General features: G+C 48.3%; 1 protein-coding gene across 6 annotated transcripts; it reads right to left on the reverse strand.

The window, feature by feature from the left end:
• Positions 1-2,275: 2,275 nt before the first annotated feature.
• On the reverse strand, positions 2,276-8,196 carry LOC100304401 (naked endosperm2). Of its 6 annotated transcripts, none has more exons than XM_008663869.4 (5): positions 7,577-7,933; positions 7,320-7,348; positions 6,774-7,050; positions 5,127-5,526; positions 2,276-4,027 (listed from the first exon to the last, which is right to left on the reverse strand). In XM_008663869.4, exons 3-5 carry the CDS (start codon positions 6,967-6,969, stop codon positions 2,824-2,826), a joined length of 1,800 nt encoding a protein of 599 aa, XP_008662091.1. In that variant the 5' UTR covers positions 6,970-7,050; positions 7,320-7,348; positions 7,577-7,933; the 3' UTR covers positions 2,276-2,823. The 6 variants fall into 6 exon arrangements, with proteins under 6 accessions (XP_008662091.1, XP_035818992.1, XP_035818993.1 ...); XM_035963099.1 differs by having other exon boundaries at positions 7,178-7,348; XM_035963100.1 differs by having other exon boundaries at positions 7,160-7,348.
• Positions 8,197-10,438: the final 2,242 nt, after the last annotated feature.

Here is a 10,438-nt window from a genome sequence, read left to right on the forward strand (position 1 = left end):
GTCGGCCCGAATAGCCCGGCCCATTTAGTAGCCCGTGCCAGCCCGAGCCCGCGCTCCACCTCCTCCCGCAGCGCGTCCGGCCAGCAGCAGCGACAGGAGGTCCTTCCTCTGGTGGCGGCGGACATCATCGTCTTCAATTCTTCATGCGCTGCCCGCGACCAGCAACTTGTACGCCATTGGAACCCAGCAACTTGTACGCCATCGCTGTGAAGCTGCAGGCCGCCAGGTAGAGCTGGCAGGCCGCCGTGAGCTGCTGGGTCCCCGTGCCCGCGAGCCGCGCCTCTCCAGCCCCTCAACGAAGCAGTGCGCTAGCCTCTGCGTGGCTCTCCCCTCGGCGAGGAGTGCGCCCAGATCTTGCCTAGCAAGTCCGCGGCGCTGGGGCGGTTGCCGGCGGCCACGGCCTACGCGCAGTGGATCAGGGTTACGGCCTGCGCGCTGGGTTAGGGTTATGGCCAGACACGGAGGATGGCAACGGCGTTGTGGCTGCTGGGGAAGTGGGCTGGCCACTGCTGTGGGCCGTGGCCGGCTTGGGCCGCTAGGGCGCAGTGGCTGCTGGGGAAGTGGGCTGGCCACTGTAGCGGGCCGGTTTCTAAGCCCACCAAATATCGGGCCGTGCTCGGGCTAGCCCAACGGGCCGAGATGGCTGTCGAGCCCGGCACGCTCGTCGGGCCGGGCTGAGCCCGGGCCCGGATTAACTCGTGCCGTGCCGTGCTCGTGTCGTGCTAAAAATTCGTGCTTCGTGCCGTGCTAACGGGCCACGTGCTTTCTGGACATCTATAGTTCCAACAATAATTCTCTCTCAGCCACTAACCACCACGGCCGCAAGAAAGCAGGCGTCCAAGAGGAAAAAGCCAAAGCTTCCACAAATGCTGAATGACTCAGAGGTGTGTATGTATACCAACAACAACCGATAATGTATATATGAGTACGATCAAACCACGTACGCCTTACTAGCTCTTGGCTTTCCCTCCCCTGCAAAAAAAAAACACTTCTCCAAAGCTACTATTCTAAGTTTCGTCCAAAGACCCTAAACCCTAAACCCTGCAAAAAAAAACACTTCTCCAAAGCTACTATTCTAAGTTTCGTCCAAAGTCCTATATATTCATCCCTCCTCTGCAAACCCATTAATTACTCATGCATGCAAATGTGCACACGTACGTACAGCACACCATAGCTTTGAGTATAAAATGTACAGCCATATTGCAATACAAAATGTATGAGTATAAAATGAACCTTAGCTAATGCCGCACACACCCTAGCTAGCTACTAGTTAAGTCTGTCAAATATGAATTTATTTATATTTGTTACAGGGTTTGTCTAGCTACGTAGGTTCTATTTAGACCCCATAGCCTAAAGTTTAGTTATTGGCAGAAATTAAAAAGCTAAAATTTAGATGATTTTTACTCACTTTGCAATCTAATAAACTATTTTACCTTTTGCGTGAGCTTGGTAAAACTTTACACATCACTTTAGATCACCTGTTTGGAATCTGAAGAACTAAAGGAACCTTAGTACTCGTGTGAAACTTTTTCTCTACCCTACCCTACACCTAGTTTTTTTTCTCGTCCTTTTTAGTCCTTTCCCATCTGAATATCATGCATGCATCAAAGAGAATAAGAGTAATTAAGATTCAGGTGAAAAACTTCTCACCACACCTCCGATAATTTCACTTTGTGTGAACTTATACTAGAATTACACTTGACTTCTACTAGAGTTTCGGTGACTATTTTGGTCTAATTTCTAGATACTATTGATATAACTTCAATTCAAGTACGTGTGCGAAAAGAATCTTTCTCTCAATTCTTGCAGCATCTTTAGTTCTAATATTAGTGTACAACTTCTCTAAAACACCACAATATTTTCTTGTAATATCGTCACAAAATGCATGTACATGAGGAACATTTTCCACCTGGGTATAATATAGTAAAACTAACAAAAAAATATACTACCTCCATCTTCCCAAAATAAATGCAAGTGCATAGTCAGAACAACGGTTATTTTGAGATGGATTATTTAGTATTATTTATAAGGTCAAAACGATTTGATTGTTAAAAAGAATTTGTGTTTTGTTCAGACCCTAACCACTATCATTGTATCAAGCCTTCTGGCAGAAAATATATGAAATACTAGGTAGCTTGGCTTTATGATCTTGAAGCAGAAACTTTATAGATATATAGCTTCTCCTGGTAAATGCATTTTAGACTAATACATAGGAAAAATATGTTAGTCAGTGTCAGATACAACACTTGACTATATATGCATGCATCCTGACACAAAGAGAACATGATGAATTTCAGCTAGCATGATTAATGACATTGTAAGGGGGGGTATTGTTTTGATACAAGAGAAAAGGAAATAAAAAATAGGAGGAGGGGAATGGAGCAAATTAAGCTGCAAATCACGCCCCTTTATAAGCTAGCTACAAATAACATCCTTATAGATACTATCACTAGAAAAACTATACTTGATCCAACAAAGATTATCCAACTACAAAGGAAGGGAAAACCAACAAGAACGAGACCAGCAGAATGAACACCAACCCCCGCCATGCACGAGCAAATGGGTGATCACATGCGTCCAACTCGCACTCCAGCTTACTGCTCCATTAGTCAGAGAAGACGCATCTTTCTCACCCAAGGTCCCTTCGGATGATGAAAGCTAGCTAGCTAGCTTTATCCCATGCATGAACTCACTCATGCGACTCAGTTTCTAACTTCATGACGACGACCTTACTGCTCTCCCATTGCATCTGGTTGATCAAGTCTCTGGATTACTGTGCGCGAGCTTATGTCTGTATAATCTTGATCGATGGGTCGGTCTCTGTCATGGCATCCTGCCTCCATTGAAGGACGAGGCCGACTTCAACTCAGCCTCCATGGAGCTCATATCGCTGCTGCTCTGGTGGTCTCCTCTCGGCGTCGATATCCCGCGCACGAGGCCGCCTCCGCCGACGCCAAGGAAGTCCCGCGTGATGTCTCCGCCACCACCCTGGCCGAAGCCGAACTTCCCCTCGCGCTCCGCCATGTCGCACAGCTGCCTCGGATCAAACATGCCCGCGTGGCCGGCGCCGTTGCTGCCGCCGCCGAACATTCCTCCGCCGGCACCGAGGCCACCGCCTCCAGCGAGCGAGTTCATCAGGTCGTTCAGGTTCGCGTCGCTCTGTTCCATGTGCGGCGTCGCTGGCCGCACGTGTTGTGGGGAAGAGCCCGCGAAGCCTCGGAACATGGACGCCGCGCTGGCGCCGTTGGCGCTCGTGGTCGCGCCCATCTGCGCCGCCTTCTGGAGCAGAGCGGTCGCCGACATCTGCGGCAGCATGGAGGCTTGGTCTCTGTAGAGCCCCGGCGGTGGAACTTGATCTCCACCAGCACTAACGAAGTTCCCGCCAAAAATCCCTGCCGCCGCCTGTGCCTCCGAACCGCCGCCGCTGAACTGGTCACTGTTCATGAGCCCCTGACTTGCATGCTCGTGACTGGACCCCGAGCTGCTGTTGCCATTGTTAGCAAAGAAACCCAGGCTGAAGAGAGAGCTGGGTCCGCCTGAGGCGCCGGGGCCCCCAGCACCGTTGCCTTGGAGGTCGGGCAGCTGCATGAGTAGTCCATGGAAAGGCTTGTTGGCCTGCAGCTGAAGGAACGAGTGCGGCCCATTGCCCGCGTCATCCCCAAAGTCCTGGCCGACCGATGCCCCCGCGTTGTGGAAGAAGGACGGAGGCTGCGCTGGGCGGAAGGCGGAGGCACCGTTGGGCGACAGGAGGTGGTCGAGGCGCGCGGCGATGCTGCTGCCACCGCCGCCGCCGGCCGTAGCGCCGAGTCGCAGGAGCTCCGGGGACGGGCGGTGGTGGTGGCCGTCCTGGAGAGTGGAGGTGAGGTGGGAGCCCACCTGCGAGAGACTGAGCGCCATGTTGCCCGCGTTGGTGGCGGCGCCGTAGAGGTGGCTGGTGAGGTTGCTGAGGCTGCTGGTCGGCGGCAGCCGCGCGCTCTCCTGCGCGAGCGCGTCGCAGAACGCCCGGTGCGTGATGAAGCTGTCCCTCCTGCATGGACGTGGACCAAATGCAGCGGCGGATAAGATATCGTTGACGCATGCACTTTCAGCTGATGCATGCAGACAATCGCATGAGCCCGATGCCCGAGACGTCGCGCAGTGAAAAAATGCACAGTAAAAGCTGATGCATGCAGGTTTCGTAGGAAAACTGCAGACGCATGCATGCATGGCCTATCATGTCACGTTGCAGACGCCGATGAACTGCGGCATCTCGGGTTAAGATACTGTTTTCTGATGGCCATGTGAACGCTGCTGCAACTGGACGCATGCTGATGCTGTGCCACTGAATGTTATATGTTTGTAGCTGGAATTCATGGTATGGTATCCTTTCAAAAAAAACAATACCTGCAGTCTCTGCAAATCTCCTTTTTTTGTGGATAAAAGAGTCTGCAGCCTTCCCCTAATGGTGGCCAAAGGCGTTTGGTAACCATGCATGGACGCATGCAGATGTCGTCGAAGAAGCAGGGTAGTAGCCTCACCATACAAAGCAAGCCCAAGATCCCAGAAACCCATGTCAATCAACAATGGGAAAAAAAGGTAGGATGTGCGGGGATAGCTTGGGGCTTGGGCAGGTTCCCACTGGCAGGAAGCTTGAGACGAGAAAAGGCAGCAAGAACTGTCATGCATCAGATGCATCTACACGAAGCCATTTCTGCATTTCCGGCTTCCCTAAGGGAGGGAAGCGGAAAGTCAGGAAAGGGAAACATCACCAGTCCAAGGCCAAAAGGCTCAAAAGAAGCCATTTCTGCATTTCACGTGCAAGCAGTCCTCCCAGCACGACCGGCCTGGCTAGCCATTCCTGTCTCTCCGGCCGTCACCTCCCCCGCCCCCCAACACACACACCCCACGGCGAATCTGTCTTCGTTCGCCTTTCTAGCTCATCATCAGGCAGGCCAGCTGAGCTGAGCAGTGACCACCAAAACTATATACCTAGAGACGCCATGTCGCCGCAAGACCAAACAAAAACCCTAACCTTGCCATCTGTGCACTGCTGATGTATACACAGCATATACACACGAACGAGGAGAAGGCCGGAAAGGGAGCGGACGGAAGCGAGCTGATGAGGCGTAGATAGGCTGCAGGCTTACCGGGAGAAGAGCGTGCCGCAGTCGCAGCGGTACTCGCGGGTGCCGCAGATCTTGGAGTGCGCCTTCCAGTCCGACTGCACGGCGTAGCGCTTGGAGCACTTGTCGCACTTCCACTTCTTCTCGCCGTGCTTGCGGCTGAAGTGCTTCTTGATCCCCGTCAGGTCGCCCAGGGCGCGCGCCGGGTCGTGGTGCGCGCACGTCGGCTCCGGGCACAGGTACACGCGCCGCCGCTGCGCCTGCAGCGGGTCCTTCTGCTTCAGCTTCCACGGCAGGTTGTGCCCGCGCCGGTGCAGCTGCAGGTTCTGCTCTCGCTGGAACCCCTTGCTGCACACCTCGCACACGAACCTGTTGGTCGCCATCAGCGTCTTGGGCGACAGGGCGATCACCTCAGCGTCTGGGTCTGTTTCGATGACAAGCCTAGTTAGCTAATCATAACAGTATATATAGCTGTGCCAAAAAGAATAATGACAAGAAATAATGCTAGTATATATAAGATCGTTCCAACTGATGCATGCATGCATGCTGATGGACAGGAGGGAGGGAAAAATCACATTGAATTCAGCCAACAGTAAAAAGTATGCAGGAGTAATTAGTATTTTGCTTATAAGTTAACCATGCATGCATGGTTAAGAAGCGAGGGCGTAGGATATATATAGTGTATTTTGGGGACGGAAGATACTTGTTTTTTGTCTCCGATTTTCTCTAGATCGGTGTTAGCTGTGGCACGGTAGAGAACTACAGACAAGCTATGTGAGGTGGAGAGAAGGCAATACTTTGCAAGAGATTTTTGGGAAGGAGTTTTCAGGAAGAGATATACTTCAAGAGAACAAACGGATCGACATGGGTTGTGCCATGTGGCTCCTATTTGCTTCTCATAATTGGGGGGAAGAAAAGAAGTCTTGAGTTCATGCATGTACATGGAATCTTGGGAGGATAAACTGATTTTGTTTTTTTCTTAAAGAACAAAGAGTTTTGGTATTTTTATTCACCAAATAAAAGCTGGCTGGAGAGTCTGAATTCTTTAACCGGTTAAAACGAAAACGTGAGCAAGTGCTAGTAGCGCCATGAATTCCCCTCTCCATTCTTCACCTGAATTAATTCTCGGTCTCAGTTGCGAGGACAGGGAGCTTTAAATGAAGTATATTTATTGAAAAGTGCAAACTGAAGGCCAAGCTCGTCTCGTCAAATCTACTTTGCTCTGCAGAGAAGAAGGTAGGGATGGGATCCACCTCGAACTAGATAGGGAGGAAAGAGAGAGAAAACTAAGAACTGGAGAATTCCTATTTTTATTTTCATGAAATCCAGTTTCCAAAAAAAAAAAAAAAACTGTAGTTTGCACACATCGATCTGCGTTGGAAAACCAGGCAAGGATTCTCTGGACTAGGCAGTGGCGCAGTGAAGATATATAGCGGTGATCACAAACCAAGAACTACAATACTCAGACAAGAAACCACGAAGAAATGGAAAGAGAAACCGAGTGCAGGCATGTGACTATGTGAGAGAAGATATATGCTCTTGCTGCAAGCATCCAACTCATAAAACTCCAATCGATCCAGACGAGCGAGCGAGATCTCTGGCAGGCAGCAGACCTGTACGCAGTGTGCATGGACGACCGGAGTCAGAAGGGGGTGGACTTGCGTGAATTACCGGGCATAGTCCTCTTCTTCTTGGGCGGTGGCTGCGCCGCCGCCGTCGGCGCGCCTTGGCCGGACGCCACGCTGGGCAGTGCCGCTGCCAGCTGCTGCTGCTGCTGCGGTGATATCAGCGGCTTAATCTGGTGGTCTTGCTGGTCCCCATCCCTAACACCAAAGAACGCCGCCGCCGGTGAATTCGACGCCATCATATACCTCCCGATTTATCCTGGCGGCACCACCAGCTCGATCGGACTGGCAGGTGTTCTTCAATTCGTCCGTCCCCTTCGCCGCTGAAACAAGCAACAATACTTTCCAAGTGAGTCCGGCCGGCATGGCAATCAACAACGGCAACAAGAGCACGAGTCGACGAGTATCTCCAAAAAAACACAAGACACACACAGCATGCGAGCGGGAGACCATATGGGGGGCGTGACTAGAAAGATTTTGCTGTTCCTCCGAGTCCGATCCGGAGACAAACGGGGAGGAGCCCGACAGAGCCAAGGAGATAAAGCAGACCGAAAGGAGAGCCCCCAAAATTCCTGATATGGGTTGGCTATACCTTCTCATACGTACGTGCTTGGGATTGATCTGAAACAAGCAACAAATCGACAGGGAGCCGAGAAGAACTTAGGAGTTTGGGACTCTTCCGAGATTAAACAAAAGAACAAAGTGGACAGGGAAATCCAAACAAGCAGTTGCACTCGAAACAAGTAGAAAAAAGCAAGACAACAAAAGCTCGCAAACACCCACTCCCACATACTCGTATACATATTTAATAGGAAAAACAATCGAGCGAGTTTGTTTCTTTCTCTGTACCTCACTCTCCCTTGTACCGCTAGCTAGCTTGCTCCTCTCTTGCTTGCTCTTCTTCCTACCGAGGAGATAGAGCGGTGGTGGAGAGAGACTGGAGGAGAAGCTAAGAAGGTTGTTCTCTCATTTTCTTTGGCATACTTTTCCTTGTCTACTACCTTCGTCTCCTGCTGCTTTCCTCTCCCACAAGCTTACATGCCCCACTACAAATCGATTCCCGAAATTCCACCCCTGCGCCCCCTTCCAAAGCCTATATATGCACACCGGGGAAAATACACTGGATTTTTCTATATACACAGCTCGGAGCAGGAGAGAGAGGAGAGAGAGAGAGAGTACAGCTACAGCAGCGGATGGGAGCGGGGGCAAGCTCACGCACGCAGACGCAGGCAAAACGGTGTCGTGTAGCGTCTGAGGATTGGGTCCACTACCCACTGCGTGGGGCTTGCCCTCTCGCCATCACACGCTCGCACACCAGCAAAAGCCTTTCGCTGGTGTTGTCTTGGCTCTTTTAGATGTTTATATGGGTCGCAAGCATGCGTTTTCACAGTGCTGTTTTGGTTTTTTAGATGTTTGTGGGTGGCAAACATATGCATCCAGGTGCGTGCGTGGCCATGTTTTCGTATAGCTAGCCTTGCTAATACACCAATCGAAATGCCACCTAATTTCTGTTAGATCCACGCTAAACTTTTTTTTGTTAACATTTGTTTGCACGTGTATATATTTTGTTTATATATGTGATGACTCACATCATGATTACTTCTAAGATGTTATTATTGTATTACGTACGTTCTATACGTGTGGCCGTTGGCATGCAAGAGTTGTTTTAGTCGGAGTATAGCAAGCGTACACTAATGAAGAAGCGTGTACCTTGTGCACAGCAGCGTAAACACCAGCTCATACTCTATAATAGTACAAAATACGTTCTAACGATCTATAGTTGTCTTTTTCATGTAGACGTATAAAGTTCATTTGCTTATGTGGCTGTGGTTGATATCGGCGTACACTATATTGATATATCCAGCCTAATTACTTAGAACTTATGGTGTTAAAATTTATATGAGCTAATTCCCTATTTTAAATTTTATATTATAACTGACAATTATGTGTATCACTACTAGGATAGCTACCCTACCTAGTTGGTAGTTGCACAATTATTGGCATACATATATAGAGTCGTAGCAAAATTTCTTTAGAATATTGAATGCTAGCAGTGCACACTGCACACTACTAATTATTTTTTTGGTGATCCAGATAATTACTTTTTCACACTGCAGTATTAATTTTGTTTGTCAAAACCACATCCACGTACGTGTAGGAAAAAATAATATGACACTATCACTGTTAAGACACTCAAACCCTATCCTCTTGTCCACATAGGATGCGCCTCCTAGCTTTGCTTGGGGCGGTGCTACCAAAAGATGCGGGACCGCATGTATTCAGACATGCTCATCCAACAATGCCCGCATGGATACAGTACGAGCAGTAGATGCAAGACGGGGTTGGGGGATTAGCACATTACATTCTGCCCGTTAATAAGTAAACTCAGTGTCCTTTATTCTATCTAATACATTGATCAACAAATTACTTGTATTATGATTTTCTAGATTTGTAGCTCGATCTTACTATATATGCACTTAGATATGTAACGTATCTTTTGGTTCAGCTGTAGATCTTTGAAAATTTGATTATAGCTGTGAGCTGTGATAAAGACGTTGGAAGCTGACGACTTTGAGAAAACTAAAATATGTTTGGTTGAAACAACTGGCAACTATAGACTTTGTAAGAGAGTGATAATTTGGTAATATGCATGACAAAAAACTGAAAAATCTAGGATAGGAAGTGATTTTGAATTAAACTATAGAGAAATATGGAGATTTTTTTTTGTTCAGAAAGCTGAACTAAACAGACCCGTAATATATTACATGCACAATTCAATCCTTCCAAGGATTTTTGCGGTTCTTTTTTCTATTTATTTCCAATTTTACCATTCTATTAAGTAGGCAAACTAAACAACGAATCCACTTAGGATGTTAAATGTAGTCAACAGTAAATATTTTCAATATTATAATTATAATGTTGTTATTTTTGTCAAAAAATTAATGTTAAATGTTAAATCTACTTTATTTTTTTATCAATTTCGAAATATCTTAGAATTTAAAGTTCAAATATTGATTTTAAGATCTATTTCTGGCCGCAAATTTGAACCGCTGACAACAATGACCGCATGACGTACGTACATACGTGTGTAAGAGCTGGAGCAATCACGGCACAGCTGGCTATGGCTAGGCAACAGTTTCCAGTAGAACATGCATGGAGAAAGTCTCTCTTGGAAAATGTCCAAGAAAAGCCATCGAGGCCAAACGTTCGCGAGAGGCATGCATGCAGTGCACTTGCAGCTAGCCGGCCGTACGTGACACACTACTGTACTGATACTGCTGGGAAAACGTCCGAGAAAGCGGACGTAAGCTAGCTCGGCGCTTGTCGTTGTTGGTGCGCGCCTCTCGGGTCTAGCTAGCTATAGTTGTTTCGTCATGGCCTTCAACACGCTTTGAAAAAAGGTTTCGCCGGTAGCGACGACGTACGTACGTACGTCAAGATAATACTCCTGCACGTACGTAACACGCATGGCCATAGATGATCACGTATGTATGCGACACATGTATTATTTTGTGGATATATATAACATATATATGTATAATTATATTTTCTTGTATATATGCAGTGGCTGCATGTGCAAATAAAGTTGAACAACCTGGGAGAAACTGAAATCAGCTTTGCTCTCAGTAGAGTAGGCGAGTGGGCGCGCGTGGCCGTTTTCGACGTGTCACTGCTGTTGTAGCCAGCCTTGATGAGAAGATGCGCACGTGT

The sequence above is a fragment of the Zea mays genome, chromosome 10 (genome assembly GCF_902167145.1).
Source record: "Zea mays cultivar B73 chromosome 10, Zm-B73-REFERENCE-NAM-5.0, whole genome shotgun sequence".
Classification (NCBI taxonomy): Eukaryota; Viridiplantae; Streptophyta; class Magnoliopsida; order Poales; family Poaceae; genus Zea; species Zea mays.

What these genes read in the sequence shown, in the direction of transcription:
- LOC100304401 (XM_008663872.4), bottom strand. Translation starts at nt 6,969, where the DNA reads ATGATGGCGTCGAATTCACCGGCGGCGGCGTTCTTTGGTGTTAGGGAT. An exon ending in GAAGAAGAGGACTATGCCCG is followed by an intron (nt 5,527 to 6,773) that starts GTAATTCACGCA and finishes TCATCGAAACAG; the next exon opens with ACCCAGACGCTGAGGTGATC. An exon ending in TGCGGCACGCTCTTCTCCCG is followed by an intron (nt 4,028 to 5,126) that starts GTAAGCCTGCAG and finishes ACGTCCATGCAG; the next exon opens with GAGGGACAGCTTCATCACGC.